Here is a 26,846-nt window from a genome sequence, read left to right on the forward strand (position 1 = left end):
GAGAAAGGGCATGCATTCGACTTGAGACACTTCTGAGTACTGTGCTCATGGAGACAGAGTGGAAACACCCCTGATTCAGCAGGATGCAGGAAGCAAGTGCAATATCCAGGGGAGCAAGGGAGTAAGCAGCGAGCCTTGTCTGGGAGAGTCCACTGTGCGTGCATGTGAGCCCAGAGAGCCTAGTGGAGGGCGAGGGGGAGCAGTCATCATGGTGACCTTTCTTTTCTGGGTAGAAGTAGGACTCTGATGATGGGAGGTTTGCAAAGAAACAGGGAGGCAGGAAGGGTGCTCAGGGTAGGGTGTGAGGAAGACAGGTCATTCTGAAGGAAGAAAAACCAAACAGGCTATCTTGTCTTTCAGATGGCGGGGTGCATGGAGCTGGCAATAGGGTTAAAGGTTAAGTACTAGAAAACGGAATCTGAGAACCCCGAGCAGCTGGCGGTGAGCACGCTAAGTGGGGCCCAGTGGCACAGACAGAACCAGGATCTAGTGGCAGGGGGCTGGCCAGTGTGAACAGTCATCAGAAGGCACAGTGAGTTCTCTGCAGGTGAGGTCAGTAGGGGTGGCCGTTGCCCACACACGGTTCATGTTCAGTGCTGAACGGCAGTCAGTCCTCTTCTCCCGTCTTGGTTCACTAAGGGTCAAACCCAAGCTGATCTCCTTCACCCTTGCTCTCCCAGCCACCCCTGCACTCCAGGCACCCTGCCTGCTGCCTCAGGGTCTTTGCACCGCCCGGAGGTGCCTTCCCTTGACTTCGCTCTGGATTCTGGTCCCACAGCCCCTTTGTCAGAGGCCCCTGCACAGGGCCCGAGCACAGCCGGCCTCCCTACCTTGCTTCTTTCGTCTTTGCACTACTATCTTTCCCTGCCAGAACATCAAGTCCCCGCACCGAAATTGGTTCTTGAGGAAAATCTTGGTCTGATCTGTGGCTTGTCCTGCCCCCATCAGTAGGATGGTCACTTGTTCCAGTGTGAAGCCTAGCAGAGCCCTTGCTTTCTCAAGAGAGCGTCAACCCTCAGCCCAGCTCAGCGACTGTTAAGTACACGAGTTTAAATTTAACCAGCCAAAGCGTGTCTGCACGACCGGGACTCCAGAGGGAGTGCCCTCCTGGTGATGATGTATGGCTGCTTTGTGGAGCCAAGTGCTATTTAAGGATTGCCTAAGAAAGGCCTGGTGATCTGCTTCTGTAAAGGCTACAGCCCAGAAAAGTTTAGAGGCCACAGTTCTACCATGAGTCAGAACTGATGGCAATGGGGTTGGCTTTGGTTAAAGAACACTTAGTCACCACGGATCCTCTAACATGGCTACTATGCTAGATCACTCCTATCACTGGGGCCCCTGGAAGCCTCACGATTTCTCAATCTGCTCACAGTCTAAGCTGTGGGACTGCACTCAGTGATAAACCACCGTGGGAAACTTACTCAAGCAGAATCAGGACACTGCCCATTCAGTCCCCAGGGGTCGTCTCTCTGACAATCCGGGGGAGAGAGTTCTTCCAGCCAGTCACGGCGCCTCTGCCTCTTCCCCAGAGACGGTCTTTATCACTCAGCGCACACACCCGGCAGGCAGGCATCTCGTGCGGCTGTCTGCTGGGGTGTGCGTGACCTTCTCTCACTGACCTGCATCCCAAACTCACTCACTCACCGAGGTTTCAATCTTGTGTACTATGCTTTGTTTTGTTTTGCATTAGTCAATGAATTTGTGGGTTTTTAGAATCTCTTAATTGACTTCCAAGTAATCAAGTGGCTAGATGAACTGATGCTGTCCCTTGCCTTCAGCAAACACATCAGCAAATGCCCATGGCCTCCAAGGTGTGCACGACCTGGGGGAGGGCTTATCTCCATAACAGCTGCACGCTTCTGCTTCTGATCCAGCCGAGGGTATGTGTTCACGAAGAATCAGCAGTGCAGTTCTCACCCATATTCACAGCAACTTTGTCATGACAGTTACGTGTCTTAATTACTTGGAATCAATTAAGCATAAGTACAACTAGAAATCATCTGTTTTCTTGAAAATTACACTGGTTTTCCATTTACACCTAGGTTTTTAAAATTAATTAATTTAAACGTATGAACGGAAAGAATGAAGGGGATACTTTGGGAAAGAAGTCTAAAGGGCCCTTAGCTAGTCTAAAAGGCTCAGCAGAAAGCAGAGTCGAACCTTACACTCTGCTCACCTATCCTTAAGAAGTTACTAAGTTTCTCAGAATTCAGTGACAGAGGAGGAAAACTCTCCCCTTGGGAACACAGACATTACTTACTTGCCACCTCCGACGTCACAGGATCGAGGGCGCCCTGACAGGGACAGCAGCTGGGAAGAGACACGGAAAGCTGCCTTACACATTGTGAAACCAAATGAAGGGCTTAAAAAAAGTGTCTTGGGCTCCCATCAGTCTAAGTATAAACAGCATTTTCACTCTGAGACTTTCAGGTAAAAGGGAGGCATGACGTGAATACACCTTCTTTATTTGATGTCTTATTAATTCATCTGCTACACAAATGTGATTTCTTTTCCAAACACCAACGGTTAAACGAATATTCCTTCTCCAACTGGGAAGAGAAATGTGGGAAGACTTCATGAAAGAGATGGCCTGAGGAAAAGAGAAAGGAGTAGAGAAGCACAAGGGGTGAAGGAGGAGGAAATGGAAGCCAGAGAAAAACAAGGACTTTAATTTGGATAGAAGCTCCAGGTGGGCAGGAGTTTTGCCTCTGCTTACAGCAATAGATTCTGCACCGAGAACAGCTTGGCAACAAGTGCTCAAAAATGTGCGTGCGCGTGAGTGTGCGTGCGTGTGTGTTTTAATAAACCCATCAGCCTAATTCCTCTGTCAGAAGGAAGGAGGGAGCACTAGGAGCCCGCATAACCAAGCAGGTTTTGTGCGCCTCTTGGCAGAGAGCGTGACTGATACAAAAGGAAGAACAGTGCCATCAGGGGGCTCCCAGACCACAAGCGTCTCCTACATCTCAAAGGATGCCAACGTGTAGACGCTTCTCCTATACTCACATATCTAAATTTTAAATCCTATCTTTCTTTTCTTCCAAAGATTAAGCATTTGCTTTTACAGGGAAAAACCCAACAAACTTGTGAAGACCCCCCTAACGCTAGCAGGAAAAAATGGGATGGGACGAAAGGGATCGTAGCAGGAGGGTGCGGTGCAGACACACACAATGCACGCAATGGCCAGGGAGCCGCATCAGGGGCTGGAACTGGCTAACTGACTTTTCAATGTCAACCACACTTCCCAGTGGGAATACAGGTCAAGTGAGACTGTGTTGTGTCTTTTACACTGGGTGTGGTTTACAGAGAGAGCCAAGGTGGCAGTCAGCTCACGTACTGTTAGATGCAAAGACTCAGGGGCTTCAAAATGTTTGTGTAAGAAGTCCATAGTCTCTAATGCTACTTCCCCACAAGTTTTTCGAAGCCCCTACATAATAAAGCGTCATCGGTGACTCTTGGTAGCCATAAGCTCTGGTGTGACTGTCACACTGTCCTCCTATCCTAGCCCTATACCAGGGTGGCCTTGTTACCCAAAAATAACAGGAGTAGAGGGGTCAGTGAAATGCCATCAGTTACAGAAAGGGGCAGCTTAGTTTGCAAGCTTCTAATCAAGTTTCAGAGTGTTTTATAATATGGGAAGATAGGGGGAACTAATACTTTTTTTGTGAATGAGTAAACTCATGTGAGACTTAGGATGTCAAGAGAACACTAGACTATTGATCTCCACAAGTGTGGGTAATGTTTTTGAAACACTGGTCCTGCTATATTTTCCCCATCTCTGTTCTCAAACAAGTCCTCTTCCTTACCATCCCCCCAACCCCTCAAGTCTTCTTCTCTGCAGGATTTACAAGAGTTTGCATTCAGTGACAACACGCAGGGCTAAGAACTGCTCACCTACCTCCTCCATCTCCCACAGCTGTTTTGGCAATGACTTGGGAACATTGAACAGATTCTCTTCTTTCAATGGGCCCGGGAAAGATACCACTGAAAGGGGTTGGAAAGCACATTCATTGCATTAGAAGGCAGCCGGTCCATCTTTGTCAAACACATTATCTTTGTGAGAACGGATTGATTAACACATATTTATTGGAAGTCTGCCAGGCAAGGCACTGCCCTGTGCGCACCACTGTGGGGGTTGCAGGCATGAGCACAACACGGATGCAGCACTGGAGGAATGTCTCGTCTGGTTGGCAGATAAAGCGCATCACATAAATAAACATGACAGAAAGGAGAAACCAGTGGGGCCCAAGAGAGCCAAGAATACAGTGCTGTTGAAAGAGGCGCCCAAGGAAGTCCCTGTGAACGGCTCTCAGAGACACAGGAGGGGACATTCTGAGAGAGGGAGAACAACAGCGGACAAGGAAAGTCACTCTCCTTGATGGGCATGTAAGCCAAGTTAAAGGGAGTGGGAGGAGGCCTGGCCAATTGAGCAGGAGAGAGAATAGACTAAGAGGAATGACAAGAGGCTCGCAATACTCTAGGGAAGACGAAATGAAGGAAGCGGTCAATGGAGATGCGCAGTCATATGTGGAAGATACAGTGGGAACTACTTGGTAATGATCTGAGAAGGGGGTGGTGATGGGGAATGAAAAACAGGAGATTTGACTTGAACAGCTGAAGAGACAGTTATTGGCTCTTTGATGCCATAAAATAATCTTGGGAATAGTCCACAGTTTTCTGCTTTACTATTTAATCATGCCAGGTTTAATACTGGGCTGAGCCATAAAACAAGTGAAATTTTTTGCTTACAGAGAAAGACAAGGGCTAAACCCCAAACCAGGCGCACTGCTGTGGAGTCGATTCCAGTTCATAGCAACCCTTTAGGCTGCCTCCTTTTTCCACCCTCAGAGCAGCTGGGGTTTCCAACAGGCGACCTTTCAAAAGTCACTCAGAAAGGTACTGTTGGACGCTAAGAAAGGTTCCAAGGGCTTAGGAATTTTTCCAACTCATGGGTACACCGCACATGAATATAGCTAGGGCAGAGTCCAGGGTCTTAAAGGGGATGGTTTTCTGGAAACACATTATTTTCAGTTCCTTGTCTTATCCAAGAGTTGTTGGGAATCTTAACAACTCATTAGGGAAATGCAAGCCAACTCTGAAGCCATTTCGTTTATTTCTGTCTCGGTGAATTAGATATCTATTGATGTTTTAAATTTTTATGATTTCATTCATGGCCTAAAATGGTTTTCCCAGGAAAGGACAACATAGGGCAATGATAGAGAATCAGGCCTCTAATGCAGGATGCTTCACGTCTGATATTCCCCGTGAGCTCATAATGCTCTAACCTATAAACCTCATTTACTTGTTCACGTATCCTCGTTTCAGTTTATAAAGATTTACAGAAAAGGAAACAGTTCTGGTACCAATGAACAAATGAACTGCCAAGCCCTTGTATGTCATTGGCTTTGGGAGTCACTTCAGTAAATCTCCAATATTGCTTTGATTGGTTTTATGACGCTCAGCATCTTTTGCAAGGAGAGATGAAACGCGGAAACAAATGACTCAAAGAGACTGTCTAGAAGAGCAGAGACAAGACAATGGTGGTTGGTCATTTAAAAAACTAATTTAAGTGATCAGTTCATTAATATTGTCACGTGATCATAACCTTTGCTTCCCCACCGCCTTGTGACTACAAGGACACAGGATAACAATGAACCTTTGTAAATTAATTATGAATTTTAATTCTTATGGCTTTGATTATGATTGGCCTTAATTTCACAGAACAGCTCAGAAAAGTAAGCCAGCGGGCAGTTGTCAGCATTGAGAAAAGTCCTGAAAACATGAGTCTTAATTCGTAAAGATTTTGAAAGACAGACTAGATGGGCCCATCAGCATCCCAGGGGAACGCAGGTAGATAAATGAACCATACCTTCCCCAGGTCCGTCTTTCTCACCGTCACAGAAACCTAGAGGGGAAGAAAAGACAATTTTAGATAGTGCTATCATTTTTATTAGTTCATGGATTAGTAAGTTTCTCTGATTCAAAACAGCACTTTGAAAATTCTAAACTAATTTTGGTGCATGAATGTTCATTAAAGTACTCTAATATTCAGAGTATTAATTACTAGACATGGCTATTCTGATTCCTTTAAAATGATCTCAGTCTGAAGTTTTCTTAATGCCTGGGTCCTGAGAGAAGAGAGATTTTACAAAGCCTCAAAACCCCTAATCAAATCCCAAAGTGAAGAAGTATAGCTGGAACCGCTCTTCCAAATCTTTCATCATAGGAGGAAGGGCACGTAACACAAAAGAGTCTCTACCACTGCAGCGTCAGGTCTGCCAGGAATGTCTATGCAACAGGGTGGTCCCACAACACGTGTTTTTTTACAGTCAACAGTCATTTTTAAGAGAAAATTTATCTGAAATCTAAGTCAATTTAAAAAGAGGTGATAGTTCCTATAAAGTTTTAAAATTTATTTGGTATGAATTCCAACTAAAGTACTTTAATCCATAAAATATAAAACAATTACCCTGGATTCTCTATTCGCTAAGCTAAAGCCAAAGAATTGTACCAAGTATGTTAATATATTGCCACTTTTCCTTAAAGAAAATACACCAAATGGCTTAAGTAGAAATTTTCAGTTCTGAGTCTTTCAAGATAGCTTAATTAAAGGTTACGTTTCTAGATACCCTTAATGTATTTATTAACCTTATTAGCCTATGAAACGTCAACTAAATGCTTACTAATTATTCACTCAACATATATTATGCTGCTGTATTGAGTAAATGCTAGGTAGTGATAAGATGTAGGTGAGAAGGTAGAACTTGGAAGTGAACTCTCAAACATAAAGAGAACATTAAGATGAATGGCTAGGTTGATAGCTTAAGTATACTTATAAAGTATACTCATAAGAAAGAATTTCTTTCCGGCCCATGGAAAGAGTATATAAACTAGTGGTTCCCAAAGTTTATTTTAGTACACATTAAGACCACGCAGGCAAAATTTGATTCTTGGGCCTAATCCTCAAGATTTTCACAAAAGATGTGAAGATGGGTCCAGGAACCTATATTTTTAACAATCACTTGCAGTAATTCTACAATAGATGGTTCTTGGTCCACTCAATGAGAGACTTGGTCTAAGTTGTACCTTAATCCAACCTTTCTATCATCTGCTGTTTTTAGGTGTCACCTTAGAGCAACAGAATGAAATAGTGCACACTCCTGTGCCACCCTCACAGCTGTGTTACGTTTGAGCAATTATTTCTGTGACTGTATCAATCCGGCTTGGTCAGGGTCTTCTTTCACTCTGCCCTTCCACTTTACTGAGCACGATGTCCTTTCTGTTATAGCTGAGTGCAAACTCTTTGTACCACCAGGTGACACCAGTAACTTAACCCATCTAAAGAAAGACCATACTAACAGAAGAACAGAAAATGAGGTACAGATATGAGATGTGACTTCACATTCAAAACCAAACGCACTGCCAGCACGTCCATGCCGACGCATAGAGTAGCCTGCCCCTGAGAGTTTCTGAGACTGTAGCTCTTTACAGGGCTAGAAGCCTCTCTTTTTCCCAAGGAGCAGTTAGTGGCTTCGAAGCTTGCAGTAAGCAGCCCAATGCGTACCCACTACGCCACCAGGGCTCCTTTGGCTGTACATTTAGCACTGCCTAAGAGAGAGAAAACATTCCAAATCATAATGTAGCTTTCCCAGGACCTTTGCATTGGGAAAGGTCAGGGATTTAACTATTGTGATCATGAAAAAGTAATTAATGACCCTATGGCAAATTAAAAAAAAAAAAGCAGCAGCAGCTTTATACAGTAGTCTGCTTTGGTTGAAGCATTTTTTCATGAATAAGACACCAGTCACCCCAGGTTTAATGAATAAAGTCAGTTTTAAGGTCTGTAAGGTTGACCTGAAGGCAGGTTTCCTGGAGGATGTATCAACTGAGTCAGCAATGAAGATGAAAGTCATAAAGCGCCCGGCGTTACTGTTTGCTTACTAGTGCACACACCACACTAAGTGCGGTGTACGATGATCTCGCTCATTGAATCCTCACAGGAACTTTGAACCAGTCACTTTTATGATCGTCCTCAAGATCATATTGCTAGTAAATTCCAGGACTGGAACTCAAGCCTCTGGCCTATGTGCCTTCCGAGTCCAAGTCTCTAATCTTCTGGCGGGCTCTAGACCCTTGGAGGAGAGGGTGAAGAAGACGTCTGGGGCCAGAGCTAGGAGAAGGGGGGCGGAGAGGGCGCGCGAAGGTGTGGAGGACAAGGGAAGAGAAGGGTATACAGGATAGGAGAGGGAGAAAGCGGAGATGAGGCCGTAAAGAAACCTGGCGGGATGTGGTAGAATGGATGGAGGGTTTGAGTTAGAAAAGGGACATGATTAGAACCAACTTTTAGAGGAACTGTCCTTGCAGTAGTGTGTGAGACAGAAAAAATAAAATTAGACCTGGTTAAAAAAGCAATGAACCACCACCAACAACATAGTAGTGTGAAAAAAATAAGATCTCAACCATAGCTGGAAAAGAATGGGCAGATTGGATCAGAGCTCCACCGCAGGATTGAACGGACAGGACACAGTAATTAAGTACAATGCTAAACCTGGAGTTTGGGTGACCAGATGTACGCTGGTGGCAATCACCTGTATGCCAGCACTAAGCCAACGTACAACTAAAGTATCCAAGGCTGGATCTTTAGTACAGGAAAAAAATAGTATAGGATACAATTATAAACAACGGATTAAAAATAAAGAAGGAAGGAGTTGAGACTGGCTATCTAAAAATACATCCCACAGGAATTGAGTCCCTGCATCTGTATTCCAGGAAAGCTTGTAGCTGCTGAAGTACTGGGGTGACCTCTGCTATCAGTCTCAGGGAGGCCATGCCCCCGCTGTGAGCTCCCACGCCGGTCAACTTTAAAGGACCTCCTAGGGCTGTCTTGAGTGGAGTGGAAGGCAAGCTGTACAGTGCTTACCCAGAGTGTCTTCTAAAAGCAGCCTCTGAGGGTTAGGGAAGAAAGACTGAAAACTCAGGAATAAGTAGGGTTAGTGATATTACACTGTGAGGATTACAATCAACGACATGAAACAAAAGGTGTACGAATTATTGGGTGGAAAACGGAGCTGCTCCTCACTCAATTCACACAAATAGTTTAAAAATAAAATTGAGAAACCACAGAAGCCTCTGGTCTGTCGTCTCCACACTCTGGGCCCTCTTGCCATCTGGGTGACAATTTTTGTTCCTCTTCAGACACAGATGCTGTGCCTCCACCTCCTCTCTCTCCCTCCTCTCAGTGCCATGAGGGTGATTCAACAGGCTTACTACTTCCAGAGAAGCAGTAAGTTGCAGCTATTTTCCTCCATGAGCTAATTGAAAGGTCACTGAGGTCCAAGGCATGTCCTGTGCCCAGAGGAGGAGCTGAGGACTATAGTCCCCAAAGCCAGCGACAGACACTGGGCATCTATGTGGGAAATGATCTTAAACTGGCCGCCTGCCTGGGATGCCAAAGCAATGATCGGCATCTCTCTTTAAAGATTCTGGATAACTAAACGGTAGGATAGAAGTATTCTCTTTGTTGTATTAAGGTTTGTTTCTGCCAATTACAGCAACTGCTTACCATTTATACCTAATTGTCATGCAACGCAATAATCATTATAAAAATTATGCATCAGACTATTGGCTTTATTTTCCTGGGACATAAACCCCCCACTCGTGAATACATTAGAGTGAATTGCTCATGTAGCTAAGCAAAAGTCCCACAGTGTCTGTTTACAACCAAAGGGAGGGGGCTGGGTGCGAGCCAACACCCCTGGGCTATGTCGCCATGCTCAGGGAAGAGTCCCGGGAAAGAACGGTTGTTGTGACTCCTACTACTACACCGTCTAATCCTGCCTTTCAGTTACATTTTCCCATCACTTTTAAATCTTTACTTTATTTGGTTGGTCCTATAATAAGAAATACCTTTTTGCCAAGCTAGTAAGTTATTTTTAAAACCCCGAAAGGAAAGAAAATTTGGGGGGAAAACACCCCCCGCACACACACACAAAATAACTTTAATGAGTTACAGGGGGGAAAGACATGGAACTATTTAAAATAGCTCCCACCAGCAAATATAATTCTCCAGAAATAATTCCCATCCTTGGAGACTTGAATAATATTTTAAACACAACTGGCTTTCCCATGTAAACACGTCCATATTTGGATGTGTTTCTGAGTTCGGCTCTACTTGCGGGGCCACTGTGCAGACGCAGGCATAGTCCCCTGTTCAAATTGGAGACCATCCCACCTTCCATGGCCTGAGTTGCTAACGGCAGATTTAAAAGGGAGAGACTGTCAGGAGACTTGCTCCCGCCACTCTTTTCACTGTTCGGCTTATCTGGACGAACACCTTTCTGACTCATCCTCACTACACGTCTGACATCTCTCCCCTCTGCCCTCAGGGTCCACATCACTCTTGGCATATTGTTGTTTGAAGCCACTGAATCAGACGATCAATTTCATTAATCACTTTCTTTTCTCTTTGCATATAAGAATCAAACACCCCATACTTAAACTACCTACAATTCTTTTTGTTCTCTCTGAGCTGCTAATCTTTTCTCAAAACAAAACAAAAACCTTCACTGCCATCAATTCAACTGACTCCTAGCAACCCGATTCTAGATACGTCTAAACTCTGCACAGGAGGTAATGACAAGGACGGGAAGGCTGAGGCAGAAATGCAGCGCTTCACTGGGAGCTCTGGGGTCAAATCTATTCACCTGGCTCCCTTCTGGTGCACAAAGAATCGGTTTGCTATACTCACGGGCACCTCCACTGACTACAGTCACTGCTCTCACTAGCTAGGCTTTGGGTACAGATCCCAACATCTGCCTGTCCTAAAGCTAGACTACTTCAATTCATATTCCTACTGTTCTTTCTCAGCAGTGAATAGTGGACCCACATCCATTCCAACATAACCAAAGCCGAACAAACAGAATCAACAACTACAACGAAGTCCCTACTCTGAGCAAGGGAATACAACCATGAATGCTCCCCTTGGGACAGGCAGAAACAGTATCATCTCAGCAGAAAAATATTATTTATCCCATTTCAAGACCAAACATATAACCCTAAAAGTTCATGAGCAGGGAGGGAGGGTTGGGTGGAAAGGGGAAATCGATTACAAGGCTCTACATATAACCTCCTCCCTGGGGGACGGACAACAGAAAAGTGGGTGAAGGGAGATGTCAGACAGAGTAAGATATGACATAATAATAATAATTTATGAATTATGAAGGGTTGATGAGGGAGGGGGGAGTCGGGAGGGAGGGGATGCCAGGGGCTTAGGTGGAGAGCAAATGTTTTAAGAATGATGAGGGCAACGAATGTACAAATGTGCTTTACACAATTGATGTATGTATGGATTGTGGTAAGAGCTGTATGAGCCCCCAATAAAATGATAAAAAAAAAAGTTTGTGAGCAAGGGTCAAGCTATTAAAAAAATGGGTAATTCAAGACTATTGTTCCTTCTAGATTAAAAAGTCTGAAAGGCAGTCTTGGACTTGGTCTTACATAAGCTGGTCTCGGTTTATCTATAGGTTAGATATCAGCAGCAGAGTGTTTTCGGGAGTACTGCAAACAGGTGAGCCAGTGTCGAATTCCATCACACTTCTCCATCATGGAGGAGCTCTGGGCTAGAATTGTGCCAGATGCTGGAGATAATATGATGGTTAACATGGTGACAGCAAGACACCCACCACCAAGGGGGAGAAACCATGTCCAAGTGAAAAAGGCAGTCCAGTGCCACAGATAACTGTCTACTAGATCAGTGTTTTTCCACCTTCCTCATGCCTCGACCCTTTAATACAGTTTCTCATGTTGTGGTGACCCCCTCACCATCAAATTATTTTTGTTGCTACTTCATAACTGTAATTTTGCTACTGTTATGAATAGGGCAGTCCATGTGAAACGGTCTTTTGACCCCCAAAGGTTTCGCCCATGGGCAGTTCTAGGATGGTAGAAGATGATGCCACAGAATGGTGACACAAGCTGAGGCTTACAGGTTGAGGGGGTGCAGGTCCAGGTAGAACAGGAGAGAATCAAGAGGGGAAGAGAAAGAAAAGGATGAAACAGCAGTAGAATCCCAAGTAGCTAACATAGGGAGTGTGGCTGCTGCATGGAAAAAGCAGGGAGCGTGGCAGTAGGGCCAGACCCTAAGCTCCAAGACATTCCAACGGGAGGATCTGGACTTTTTTCCTGGAGGTGATGAGGCAGCACTTATGGGTCATCAGCTAGAGGGTAACAAGGCCATTTTTGGATACACTTGAATAGCAGAATGGCACACACGCTAAATAGGGAGGTGTAAATGGGAGAATGGGCATATACTCATGAATATGTACAGGTAATATTTATATAAGTGTATTTACCTATGCTGAAAATCTATCCATGAATGTGGTGGTGATCACAGGAGATAAAAAAACACTATGAAAATGTCTTAGACATAGCCACACACCTTGAGGGAATGAGTCACTTGGTCTGAGGAATCAAGACCATAGTCTCAGGGACACCAAGTTCAACTGACATAACATTATTCACAGAGGTAATGTTCTACATTCTAATTTGGTGAGTCGTGACTGGGGTCTTACTAGCTTGTAATCAGCCATCTAAGGGGCAACTATTGGTTTCTTCCCATCCAGAGGAAGTAAGAGGGACAAAAATCAAAAGACACAGGGAAACAATCAGTCCAGTGGATTAATGCACCGAGCAAACATCAAGCTCTATCACCCTGAGGCCACTACAACAGCTCTGAAAAAGATCGTATGTGAAGGTCCTGCATGGAGTGGGAGAAAAACGTGAAACTGAACTCCAGACCAGCAGTTCTCAACTGGTCACGTCCTCTTTGAGGGTTGAACGACCCCTTCACAGGGGTCACCCAATTCATAGCAGTAGCAAAATTATAGTGATGAAGTAGCAACAAAAATGATTTTATGGTTGGGGGGGTCACAACATAAGGAAGTGTATTAAAGGGTCGCGGCATGAGGAAGGTTGGAACCACTGCTCTAGATCATTAAGGAGACTGGCTTACTGGTCAGATACAGACTGGTGGGACTCCCAAGACTACGGCCCGTACACTTCAAGTCTAGAAATGAGCTCACCTCCATGTTAGAATAATCAACACTTTACAATCAAAAGGGTATATTGCCCCAGAGACAAAATTCAAAGGGATAAGAGATGAGGAACAGCAACAGAAAACACAGGGTGAGGGGATTGCAAGGAGTTAAATCAGAATGTGTATGAATTATTAAGTGTACAAACTGATCTGCTCTGTAAAGTCACCGAATTCACAACGAAACAGGGGGGAAAAAGGTGAAAAAGTAGCAACAGAATGGCAAGAGTAGCCATTTCCCCACCTGTAGTCATTTAGTCACTCCTGCCTCTGCTGAGCCCCATTTTACTCACTCTGTCCCAAGGGACCAGTAAAATAAGAAACAACTGAGCAGGCCTGCTCAGTTGCCTGCCTACCCTCACAGTGTGCAGTTTCTTCCCCGGCTTTCAGTCTCTATCAGATTACTTCTTCCCTGGGGATGGCCCTTCCTGACTGCCTGTCACTGCAGGAGTCTGACTCATTCTGGGGCTCGGTCATCATCAGTCCCGGGCCCTACAAAGAGAAGTCACTTCCTCCAACTTGGCCTTGTCAGTAATCAAGATGATATCTAGCCCATGTGTCACTTCTGGTTTTCTTTCTGTTTATTCAGATCCTGGTTGGGACAAGGGGACCCTTAGAGAACTCAATATGCAATTAGACAAGACTGGGAATAGAGACCCATAAGAAAGTTATTTTAATAGTTCATGCAAAAGTTAACGAGGGTCTACAAAAAGTAAATGTGATAGGGAGAAGAGGATGCTTGAGGGCCAGAGATGCCAACCAAGTAGGCTTTCATTACATTGGAAGAAGCAGGACAGAGGACATGACTTGTGCTCCCTCCTGATTCCATCATGAATACACATTCAGTGAGGAGCATTTTTCTCTGAAGACTAGCAAGCCAGGGAAGTGTGCACGGTTCCTGCTGGACAGACTGAGGAATTTCACACTGATAGCCATGGGGTCGGTGTGTCTTACCCATGTATGGGGCAGGCCAAGGGGACTGGTCCCCTCCTCCATAGGGGTCCTGGGGTTTGGTGTTCAGAGCACTTGTGTGAAGAGCAGAATCAGAATTGGTCCTAAGGACGGGAAGAGAAAGACGAGATGAAATCCACGATTTCTTTAGTGAAAACAGCATAGTCTTTGCTTGAATATTACCACCAGGATAGAAGGCAAGATAAGCCAATCTACCATCATCCACAAAAGGAGGAGTCTAGACCTGAAGTGTCTTACATGAGTAACAGCCTCTGAGGGTCACCCACAACCCAAACAGGCTTCAATCTGTACTCATATGACCTGATGCTTTGTGGCTAAAGGCAAATGATGTTTCAACAAGGTGGGCATCAGATTCACAGCGGCCTTCAAAGACCTCTGATTCTTCCTCACAACTTAAAGCAGTGGTTCTCAACCTCCTAATGCCCTGACCCTTGCATACAGTTCCTCATGTTGTGGTGACCACCCAACCATAACATGCTCATTGCTACTTCGTAACTGTAACTTCGCTACTCTTATCAATCAGGTGACCCCTGTGAAAGGGTTGTTTGACTCCCAAGGGAGTAGCAGCCCACATGTTGAGAACCACTGACTTAAAAGATCACTGTGACCAGTATCATTTTCTGCAGCTGAGCTGCAGCTGAGAACTGTCTTCATATGAAAGATCTCAAAACCTTTCAGGGGAATGCACATACAAGACTGTTTTCAACATCATTCTAAGATGTTATTTGCTCTTTCACCACTCTCCTTCTCATTGAGGCTACCATGAAGTTTTCCATCAGCTAGATGTGTGGTATCACTACAGAAGGAATATATAAGCAGAGAATTCAGCTACCAGAAAGAGATTTAGAAGACAGGGCTACTTTTCTCAGCAAATGTCTATTTTTAGTTTTGGCAAATATACTTAAGTGTCTTAAAATTATATGAGGGCTTCAAATGTTTGTAGAAAAATTCCATTATCTTTTCATTACACTTTCCCACAACTTGTTGAAGCCCCCTCATATTATTGGTTAACGTAATGTTATTATGTTATTGTTATTTTAAGCATGTAAAGGATCCTAATGCAAAATGTTTGGGAACTGGTTTGATTGGAGAGATATAAGACTGAGACTAGGAGACTAGTTAGGGAATTTTCTAACTTCTTATGTTATAAAAGTTTGGAAATTTTTTAGGTAGCTTCAATTTTCACATAGCTTTGATGCCAAGGGATGATTATCTACCTTAGTCAATGGTCATACTTTCTTCCATAAAAAGGGCTGTGGGTGACTTGCTGAGTTCTAATTAGCCTACAATGACTCTTTGTACTGTGTGGTCCATTCCAGGTGAGGGCCGTATGTGGCACTAGGCTACAAGGTTGGACTCAGCAACCAGGACTCCGATGCCTGTTCCTTTACTGCCTCAAGAGATTCAAGCAAAAGCAAAACAAGCAAAGCCCCAATGATGTCGAGTGGAAGACCCTTCAGATCGGAGTAGAGCTGCTCCCAGAGGATTGCCTAGGCTGCAAATCTTTACAGAAGCAGACTGTCACATCTCTCTCTTGCAGAACAGCCGGAGGGTTTGAACCACTGACCTGTTGGTTTGCCACAGAGAGCTTTAACCACTGAGCCACAAGGGTCCCTCCAAAGCGATTCAAGGGATTATTGATTAAATGCTGAGAAGCAACCAGGGAAATCTAATAACAGACTAAGTATTCAATAATATTAAAGAGTCATTGGTAATTTTGTTATCTATAATGAGGTCACGATAGTTGTGTTTTTTTAATTAAAAAAAAGGTTCTTATTGTGGAGGGAGGGTGGGGTGGAAAGGGGGAACTGATTATAAGGATCTACATGAACCTCCTCCCTGGGGGATGGACAACAGAAAAGTGGGTGAAGCGAGATTTCGGGCAGTGTAAGATATGACAAAATAATAATTTATAAATTATCAAGGATTCATGAGGGAGGGGGGAAGGGGGAAGGAGGGGAAAAATGAGGAGCTGATACCAAGGGCTCAAGCAGAAAGCAAATGTTTTGATAATGATGATGGCAACAAATGTTCAAATGTGCTTGACCCAATGGATGGATATATGGATTGTGATGAGTTGTACGAGCCCCCGATAAAATGTTTTTTTTTTTAAAAGGTTCTTATCAATCCTTTGGGGTTGTTATGAGTCAGAATTGACTCAATGGCAGTGAGTTTGGTTTGTTTGGAGTTATCAAGTCTTAATCTGTTGAAATACTTATAAAGGTGAAATACTATATTTTGTTGGTTCTACCATGAGGTGGTCAGCAGACTGTTGATAAGGACTAAGCTGGAGAATGGACAAGAGGCCTCAGCATAACTCTTTTTGAGTTTCAGATTTTCTACTGTGAAGAGGCCTTTTGTTTTTAATTTTTAATTTGTTTTATCAAATATTAGAGACGTTAGTCACCTTAGCCTGTTAGAACAGACGATTATACCCATCCTTGTAGTCTTGTCAGGGTTGGAGAAAGAGCATGTGAAACACTGTCGTGAGACCCCAAGGTTCATACCAATGGCTCATGTTTACTGCCCACGTTATTACTTTAACTCTCATCAGCACCCCATGCTCATACACATGTTCAACAGCATGCACATTTAACAGAGGCAGAGCTCCTACCCTGGTACGGTGTCCCCTGAAACATGCCGTACATGCTAAATAAAGGGTTTGGGCTTGTTCTTAGCATTTCGGCTGTCAAATACAGCTGACACAGACCATGCTCTGGTTGTCAGGTGAACTGTAAAGCCCATCAGGCTAATCAAATTGATTGGTCCTCTCCTTGAACACATCTGCATCTACTAAGAAACAGCCCAAGTACCTGTTAAGTGCAGATGATAGCCGGAACCCAGGATGCTTTTCCTCTTTCCAAGGAGGCCTTTAGAAGCAGAATCACATGAAAGGAAAAGAATTCAATGCACTGGGAGCAAAGGAGAGCATACTCAGAGCTGGGTTTGAGAACAGGCTCACTCAGCTATACAACCTGAGAAAAGTCCTGAAAATGTTCCAGTCCTAAAAAACGTCAACCCACGAGTCCAGGGTGAGCTTGATGGAGACGTTGCAGTTTGGGGTGTGTGTCATCAAGTCAATTCTGACACTCAGCCACCCTCGATGGCAGAACAGAGCTGCCCCGAGGGCTCCCCAGGCTGCAGTCTCTATGGGAGCAGATGACCAGGTCTCCCTCCCATGGAGCCCCAGCTGGCCCCTGGCCTCGGACTTTTGGGTTAGCAGTCAAGCACGTGACCACTGCACCGTCACACTTCTTTTGCTTAAAAAAAAAAAAGGAAAAGAAAAAGCAAACAAGGACCTTTGAAAACTTTGGAAAAAGTTGAAATCTATGACTGGAGTCCTCTTTAGGGGATGTTGGACCTGATTCCAGTTGTGTAAGAAACTATCCCTCACTGTACACCCTCAGGGTGAGTAGGCAATCCTGGAAGCAAACATGTACACTCCTATATTGATGGACTCCCGGTGGTGTAGTGGTTGCATTTGGGGCTGCGAACTTCAAGGTCAGCAGTTTGAAACTACCAGCCAGCTCCTCAGGAGAAAGATGAGGCTTTCTACTTTTGTAAAGAGCAACACTTTCAGAAATTCACAGCGGCAGTTCTACCCTGCCCTATAGGGTCACTATGAGTTACCGTTGAACCGGTGGCAGTACGTTTTTGTTTTTTTAAAAAAAACAGATGACTGTGAAGAAAAATATTATTTATGTAATTTAAAAATTGACATAGTGGCCGTTATGAAACACCTCCCTAGGGAGGGAGTAGCTGACAAACTAATGTGGAAGGCATGTGTTATCTGCATAAAAACACAGTAGTTTAAGGAAATATTAGTCTGAATACTGCTAGTGCTTGGGAAAATAAAATATACTTTTCTTGGGCACAAATAAAAAGAGTATCAGTTTAGAGATACCCCCTCTGATTTAAAATAAAATATATCTATCTTACAACCTTGCATCCCACATTAGTTCTTGAGGAGAGGTAAAGACCCTTGTGAGGTAGAGGCTAGATATTATACATCGTTCTATCCTTCTAGGTCAAGGCTACATTATCCATCGTAGGCATTTGCCCAGAGACTGAATAAGGAGATTTCAGCCCAGAGAGCTACATTTTTTTTTAAGTATCTGTATTTTGAATGCCTCCTAAATCTGCCCTACCCATTGCCAAAGCTGTTGCTGTCAACTTGATTCTGACTTACAGTGATCTCACAGGACAGAGCAGAGCTGCCTCGCAAGGTGTCCAAGGCTGCAATCTTTCACAGAAGCAGACTGCCACGTCTTTCCCTGTGCAATGACTGGTACGCTCAAACTGCTGACCTCTCAATTAGCAGCCAAGTTCCTAACCACGGTGGCACCGGGGCGCCTTCCATCTGATTCAGTAATCAGAAAAGCTATCACACAATGGATACAGCAGTCTGATGCAGCTAACTTTGTAGTCTGTCACTGTCTAGATGGGCTTTAAAAAAGTTCAAATATGCTTTTGTTCCTTTCAGTAGCTAACATACCCTCAGAAAAAGTGGTTTATTTTTCCGCGTCTCAAATACAAGAATACCAAACTAGAAACATTCTGTTATTAAATGCATGTCAAATAGATTTCTACTTAGTTTTAACTTTGAAGATTTAGATTTATTTAAACAATTTTCATTTTAGACTCTCACAGAAGCCTATATATGGAAAGGAATAAATTTTATGAGTAAAAACCACCTCTATACTTGATAAATTTCTAAAACAATACTCAAGATGGATAAAGAAAGAGTGAAACCATCCACAGAAGCACATGTTCAGCATATATTTTAATGAGTGGCTAGCTTACCTTGGCCAACTCTCATCCAGATGCTGCGAGGAATAATTGGCTCCAATCGTACTACCATCAAAGTAGAATTCTTAATAAAGGAATAATAAAATTAATAGAAAGTTCGGACAGAATTAAGTTAGGATAATGGAGAGTGAATTAAACAGCTAAGTTTGAGGCTCTTATCTTTATTTCTATATCCAACAGCTCTTCCTTCATGCTTTCTCTAATCAACTTCCTCCAGGATGATCCCTCTATCTTTTCACCAGCATCTTCTCTGCATGATTCACTCGGAGAACTACTTTTTGTTTTATCATGTGTTGGGTTTTGTTTTTTGCCTGTTTAGCATCTTTTGTTTTTATGAACTGGACCTGTCCTCTACCCCAGACCTGGTAAGGCTGTCTGTCATTCTGTGCTGGCCTCTGTTCCACAGGATGGACTCAGGTTGAGACATTCCCATTATTGTACTTCATCTCCCTGGAAACTGTGATTGGTTCAGGGAGGGTTCAAGACCAAGGAGAGTTATAAGGAGGAGAAAAAGGGGAGCGTCCTCAACTGACGTGGAAGAACTGAAGACCATGTAAGCCTGGACTTCTCCCCTCGGAAGAAGTCTTTTGAAATATGAAATCAACACAAAAGAAAATACCACATAGATGCTGAGTGGCAATGATATTGTATATCCTTGTCTAGCTCCTGGGCTTGCAGGGCATAAGCTAATGCTTCCTCCTGTCTCCAAGTTAAGAGTGATTGTCACTTACAACCGAGAGTGCTATCAGATGTATGGAGAGCGATCAACTTATTGGTGCCAACTGGAGCTCTGTTTTATCAATTCTGTACCCTTCACTGAGTCCAGCCTGCCTGTGAACACCCTCCAGACGCCTGTGGAGATCAATGGATGCAGCTGAGTGCGCCATAGCTATTTTGGTTAATTTTGTTTTAATTATATTTTAGAACACAGTAGTCTTCTTAAAACACTTTTACCAGATTATTCTCCTGCTAGAAAAGCTTCAGTAATTTTCTTCAGCCCCAAAAGGCAAACTGTCGATGTGACACTTAGCAGATTCTGCAACCCTCTGCCCTTCTCCTCACTAGCTGCCGAGACTCCTCTTCGGAGCGCCTGTTTCCACCTCCACCGCGGTGGGGCACAGCCAGCCCCACTACTTTCCCCTCCTCAAAACCACTCCCATTCTTTTTTGCCTCCCCATATAACTGATTGTCTAAAATTAAGAATTGGCAATTATTAATAATACTTTTGATCCAAAACTTTAAGGGGGAAAGAATAAAAAGACATACGGTACTCCCTGCCTTTCAGTCAATTCCAACTCCTGGTGAGACCGTCCAGGAGAGGAGAGAGCTGCTTCCTGGGTGTCTGAGGCTGTAAATCTGCATGGGAGCAGGCAGCCTCATCTTTCTCCTGAGAAGCAGCTGCTGGTCTTTCATGGCTGACCTTGTGGTTAGCAGCCCAGAGCTTTAGCTCCTTAAATATTTGGAGAAATTTGAACATCAAGCCACTTCCTGCTGTGTGCCACACTTGTGCTGAGCATTTAATCCTAACAGTCCTAGGAGATTGACACTACCATCTCCATTTTTACAGTGGAAAGAGCTGAACTCCATTCTGGATGACAGCTGGCACAGCAGGAGAGGTGTCAAACCCACAACTCACTCAGCTGCCTCGCAAGAAACAGCATACTAACTCACACCAGTGCCCAAGGAGACACAAACCAGCTGAGTGTTCTCTGGGAAGAATGACACGCAATAAAAGACAGCATCCTCTGCTTGGACTCAGGAAGAAACAGTCTTGGTGGAGAGGGGCCTCTCTTGCAGATCAGGCTTGGGCTTAGCGATGAATACAGATGGGCGCTAACGAGCTCTTAAGGATTTAGTGTGAACCGGAGCCTTTGCCAGGAGAAGCAGGGAGTACAAGTTTCATTTTCTACTTATGAGTTTTCCTTGTCATGTCTACATTTATTTCTTAATCTGAACGCAACTCGATGCAATAAAAGAGAGCTTTATTCAGACACTGCCAGACCATGCCTATGAGACCGAGTATCTAGCACAGATTAGGATACGGCAGCGGGAGGCGGAGGAGGAACGGAGGATAATGAAAAAACGAAGGCGCTGAGAGCTGAAGCAGTCACCGGGGAGACAAGGAGCCCTGCCACCTGTGGTTGGCTACCTTTCCCAGGTCTGTAAGCTGTGATGAGCTTCTGTCCAGAGAAGCTTCCCTCCAAGAAGCAGTAGTTACAGCTCCTCAGTACACAGCCATCCTTTCACAAATGTCACTCAGCTCAACTACTTAGTATTGGTAAAGCAAATGAGACTGCAGTAGTGAAATATGAACAACGGCCATATGCCGATTCTTTCAAAGCTGTGAAATAAATTAGCATTTAACCTTTTTGATCTTTATAAATCATATGAAAATAGATTCCTGGACATTTTTAACAGGATTAGGCTGGGGCATCCGAAGTGAAAAGATGTAACTTCCAGGCTTTCTGGATGCTCCCGGTCTCATCTGATTTCCATAGAAGGTCACCACAAGTAGCAGCTGACTGGGCCGCAGCAGCAGCCGCAGCAGCAGTTCCACCATCTAATCACATGGCATTTTCAAACCCAAGGACTACTGGCACCGAGCAAACCATGACTGTTGGAGGGAGGAGGAGGAGGTGTGGGTGTGTGCATGTATGTGGTGAGTCCTTTTGAGGGCTGCAGACAACTTTATTCAGGTGATTTTAATTATTCCACCACACTGATATGTCCCAAAGGAACCACCTAAATGGAAAACGTGGATTTCCCAAATTAATTCAACAAGCTATTTTAGAGTGCCTGCTAGTTGGCATCCTGCAAACATGAAAGACATACAGGGTTTCCAAAGCACCAGGCCAGCTCCTCCTCCACTACCTCCCTTAGTTAAGCCTAGGTTTTGGCTCAAGGAATATTCCCACACTAGAAAAAAGAGATAATGAAAAAGGTCAAGAGGAAGAGGTGACTACAATGATGAAAATTTAAAACTAATAATAAAGTTTGAAAAATAAACCTCTCCTGCTCTATCCTGGAGTTTTGTTTTTAACCCCATGCATTCCCTTCTGGAAAACTTTGCCAACTCTTCCACATCTCGGTCGTACATCCTGTGCTTATTGCTCAGCCCTATCCCCTCAATGCAGAGATTCTCAAAGGGATGGGAGGGAGACGAGACTCAGGTTCCTGGGGTCCAGGAAGCAAAAGGGCAAGGAGGAGGGGACAGGCATGGACACAGGAGAGGGTGCCCTGGGCACTCTAAGCTTCATGCGTGATGGCAATGGCTGACAAGCCCTGACCACAGGTTCTTCTTGCAGAATCTCTTCCAAGCCCAAGGCTCCAACTCCCACAAACCTAAGCCTCCAGCGCCCAGGAGCTATTTTGGTTTTTAACTTCTTTTTGTGAATTGGGTGAAGGTTTATCCCTGGAGTTCTTGTGCCACTCCATCTTTCCAACACCTACTCTGCTTCTCCATAAAGTAATACGTCAAACCAAACCCCCTGTTGTAGAGGAGAGCATTACTCATACTGACTCTACAGGACAGAGTAGAGGGTGTTTCCATGGCCCTGGAAAAGATGGAGTGGGCTTCAAACATAAGAACAACTGTGAAGACGGCACAGGAACGGGCAAAGTTTCATTGTGTTGTACACAGGGTCGCTATGAGTTGGAATTGATTTGATGGCACCTAACAACAACAATCTTTATAGAAGCAGACTGCTTCATCTTTCCCCAGTGGATTAGCCGCTCGCCCTCAAATTCCACCTGAAATCTCAATGTCTTGCTCTTCTTATAGTCCACAGGATACCATCTACCTGAGTGCTCTAGTTAGAAACCTCAGAGACACCCAAGTTGGTCCTTTTTTTCCCACTTCTACAGTTCTGCTGGGGAAAATCCTTTTCCTCCCACTCAAGACTCAATCCATTGACCATGAGGCTCCTAATACCTTCTGAACTCAGAAGTTATTAGAGGACACCGCCTCAACCTGTGGGTCGTCACCCCTTTGGGGGTGGGGTCGAATGACCCTTTCACAGGGGTTGCCTAAGACCATTGGAAAACACATAAATATTTCCCAATATATAATTAAATATTGTTTTGTGATTAATCACCATGCTTTAATTATGTTTAATTACGATATGTTCAATTTGTAACAATGAAAATACATCCTGCATATCAGATATTTACCTTACGATTCCTAACAGTAGCAAAATTACAGACATGAAGTAACAATGAAAATAATGTTATGGCTGGTGGGGTCATCACCACATGAGGAGCTGTATGAAAGGGTCTCTGCATTAGGAAGGGTGAGAAGCACGGCTCTAGAGGAAGGGGAGTAGCTCTTCTGTTGATAAGAGAGGCCATCTGTTGGCCAACGTAGCAGTGGGTGGGGCTTACTGAGCCACAGAAACGAAAAACAAATTCCACCCTGCCTTTCTCAGCATGGCCTGTCTCCTGGCTGGGTGAGAAGGCCAGGTTCTTTTGGCTTCCGGTACTCACGTGGTAAGCACACCTGGGGCAGAGCTCAGGAATCCCCTTCTACCGGCAACCTTGGAAGCAGCCTTTTACCCTCCTACCCTCAGGAACTTTGTTTTGCCGGGGTCGGAGTTTGCAGGACAGGCCTGTGGACGTGGAAGCCACTCATCAAGATGAATTCTGAAGTCAGATTAGTATATGAAGCCAGGCACTGTCCTTCGCAACTATGTCTTCACCCTCGATCTACTTCCTCCCATCCCTTTTCCTCCAACCATGTATGCTGCTAGGACATATGTGCAAGTCCATTTTTAAGGTAGGAGCTTTCGTAAGCACGTAAGTGGCAAACAGGTTGCATAAGGAATTTTGAAATCATATTTTTCCCTTAAAAACTCTAAAGACCAGCAGCTTGAAGTCTTTCAAGATGATAATAGGTATTAAGTAAAACTCAGGCTGCGGTCACACGAGTTTTGGAAGCCTTGGATTATAGGGAGGCAATTTCTCCCCTGCAGGGCATCTCGAAGGCCTCTTCTACACTATGCAGCCCCTAGAGGGACAAAAAGTGCAGTGTTTCTCAGACTGAATAAGCACAGGGTCCTGTTCAGCAAAACAATGTAAGGAAATCGTATTATATAAACCAGTGTCCTAAAATTTTCCTTTCACCGTGATACCAAGAATCAGAGCAAAGGTCTGTTCCATTCACCCTCGCTTCCTAGATGCAGTATTTCCAACCCGGTTGGGAAAACAAATGGGAAATTTTCTAACTTCTTTTCCTCCGGTTCAAAACCTACATCTTTACAGCAAAGTGTTCCCTATGAGTGCTCTGTGGGTCACTTTCTTTTTCTTAAATACTTCTATCCTTTTTTATTATTAAATACTTTTATTGGGGTCTCTTACAGCTCTTACCAGAATCCATACATTCATCCAGTGTGTCAAACACATTTGTCCATGTTGTCATCATTTTCAAAGCATTTTCTTTCTACTTGAGCCCTTGATATCAGCTCATTTTTACCATCCCTCCCTCTCTCATGCACTCTTGACAAATTATAAATTATCATTTTCATATTTTACATCATCCGCTATCTCTCTTCACCCACTTTTTTTGTTGTCCATCCCCCTGGGAAGGGGTTACATGCTGATCCTTATGATTGGTTTCCCTCTCTCTCCCCCACCTTCCCCTTGCCCTCCTGGCATCTCTATTCTCATTACTGGTCCTGAGGGGTTTATCTGCCCTGGATTCCCTGTGTTGCGGGCTTTTATCTGTGGCAGTGTACATGTTCTGGTTTAATCAGATTTGTAAGGTAGAATTGAGGGAGGTCATGATAGTGGGGGGGAGGGTGAAAGACATTAAAGAACTAGAGGAAATCTGTATGTTTCATCAGTGCTTTACTGCACCCTGACTGGGTCATCTCTTCCTTGAGGTCACTTTCTTTGTTAAGGTCCAAGAAAATACTGTATTTGCTGCACATTCATCCTAATAGCTCAGAAATTCAACAGGATGGTGTTTGGGATACAGCGTTATGTTCTGCCTTTTAAGGGTGAGAAGTGCCACAAAAGACACGGGCAGCTGCAGAAGGGAGCTCTGTCTCTTCTAGGTACAAGAGCTTCTCAGAGTTCTTAAGACTAGGCTTGCAGCCAGGAACAAGCCCCAGCAGTGCCTCTCTTCTGCCTGGAGTGGGGCACAGGCCAGGCCGCAGCTGTAGCAGGGCTCAGGTCTTTTTACATGTGGTATCCACCCACGCCAGCAGCAAAGTCCAATGACCAGCCTGCTCTGCAGTCACGGCTACCCACTGCAAAGGAATCTCCCTGTGCCCGGGCTCTGCCTGTTGTGGCTGCCCACTCTGGGAGGAAGCTGGAATATTTATTACACAATGCTCAATTTATTTAAGATCAAGAAATCATAGGACTGAATCCTTATCTAGGGCAGTTTGCCTGAGACTAACACCCATGTCTAGAAATAGTTATAGGGACAATTCTGAATATATATGCCTTTTCTTTTTGTTCTAACAAAATGTCAAACCAGTTTTAATGCTTTAAGATGAGAGAACTTTGTGAAGATGTAAGGTGAAGAGCAACTATTTAAAGCTATGTATTCCACCAACAGAACACAGGAATCGTGGAATCAAAGCACTTCATGTTCTCCCAAGGGTTATTCACAGAAGAGGGCTTCAGAAAATTTGTGGAAAATGACATTATCTTCTTATTCATTCCATCAGGTTTTTTGAAGCTCCCTCATGCTCATCAATATATATGATCATTCCATTTTCATATTTTATTACTAGCCGATGACCCCTGAAAACCTTGAAAGATTTTCACTCTCAAACCTGTTGCTTTGTTAACAGACTAGCTTAAGAATTTTCTTTGCATTGGCAGATGCCTAACCCTAGGATCCCCAATTAGAGGCTTTAGAGGAAACTACTGAGAGGTCTCTCCGGATCAGTGCATCAGACTCAGACTCTCTGATGTACCCGTTTAGTTATGTATTCATTTGGTCTGTGCTTCTTCTCGCCTGAAGGGCTGCTCTGCTTTCCTGCTGATACTCTCACAAAATGAGGCTGTGCAGGGTCAGTTATGCTCTGTGACACTGTTATACATTTAATTGTACCACCTCTGCCCCCCGCCTCAAAAAAAATGTGTGTTATAAATCCTAGCCCCTATGTCTATGGATACAATGGGTTAAGTGTTTCACTTGACATGGTGGTATAATAGGTTGGTTGTTCAAACACCAGCTCTTCTTCAAGAGAAAGATGAGGCAATGTTTCCATAAAGGTTTAACCTGCTTTGAAAACCCTATGGAGTAGCACTGGTGGTGTAGTGGGCTACAAGTTGAGCTGCTAACCACAAGGTCAGCAGTTCAAACACACTAGCTGCTCCAAGAGAGAAAAATGAGGTTTTCTGTTCCTGTAGAGAGGATTTACAGCCTTGGAAGCCCACAGGAACAATTCCATTCTAGCGATTGGGTCGCTATGAGTCAGAATTGGCTCCATGGAGTAAGTCTGGTTTGCTTTTTGGAAATCCTATGGAGCAATTTACTGCCATCCTATGAGTCATTATGAGGTGGACAGAGAAAACCTTCCCCTACAGTCAGCATCCTGAATTCAGACTTCTAACCTCCTAACCTGTGAGAAAATAAATGTCTGTTCTTTAAAGGCACCCCCGTCTGTGGTATTTCCATTATAGCAACACTAGACAACCGAGATAGATGCATCATCCAAAAAGAGAGAGTCTACTGAACGTACGCTGTTCACTCTCTCACTGGGACTGTGCTTCCTCTGCCTGGCACATTCCCTATCCAACTCTACTCCTCACATAGCACTTCACTGCTACCAGGTTTATATTCCTTAAGGAAAAGTTTTTTTGTTTGTTTAAAACAGTTTGCTGTTTGTTATCTACCACTATATATTCCAGGAAGGCAAGGACTATGTCTGCCTTAGTCACCACTCAGCCCCTGGTACTTAGAACAGTACCTGACAACTACAAGAGACTAAAACAACATATGTTGAATACAGAATTCCAAATTCTC

At 44.1% G+C, this 26,846-nt stretch overlaps 1 protein-coding gene across 3 annotated transcripts in view; it reads right to left on the reverse strand.

Annotated features, from left to right (window-relative positions):
- Positions 1-26,846, reverse strand: part of CRTC3 (CREB regulated transcription coactivator 3) — a 121,498-nt gene that overhangs the window by 23,830 nt on the left and 70,822 nt on the right. For all 3 annotated transcript variants that reach the window (XM_075558020.1, XM_075558021.1, XM_075558018.1), the window contains 6 exons: positions 18,863-18,924; positions 16,873-16,929; positions 14,042-14,142; positions 5,867-5,902; positions 3,896-3,981; positions 2,261-2,310 (listed from right to left, as the gene is read on the reverse strand). In XM_075558020.1, coding sequence (XP_075414135.1) covers positions 2,261-2,310; positions 3,896-3,981; positions 5,867-5,902; positions 14,042-14,142; positions 16,873-16,929; positions 18,863-18,924 — 392 coding nt within the window. The remainder of the gene's footprint in view (positions 1-2,260; positions 2,311-3,895; positions 3,982-5,866; positions 5,903-14,041; positions 14,143-16,872; positions 16,930-18,862; positions 18,925-26,846) is intronic.

The sequence above is a fragment of the Tenrec ecaudatus genome, chromosome 9 (assembly GCF_050624435.1).
Source record: "Tenrec ecaudatus isolate mTenEca1 chromosome 9, mTenEca1.hap1, whole genome shotgun sequence".
In the NCBI taxonomy this organism is placed as follows: domain Eukaryota; kingdom Metazoa; phylum Chordata; class Mammalia; order Afrosoricida; family Tenrecidae; genus Tenrec; species Tenrec ecaudatus.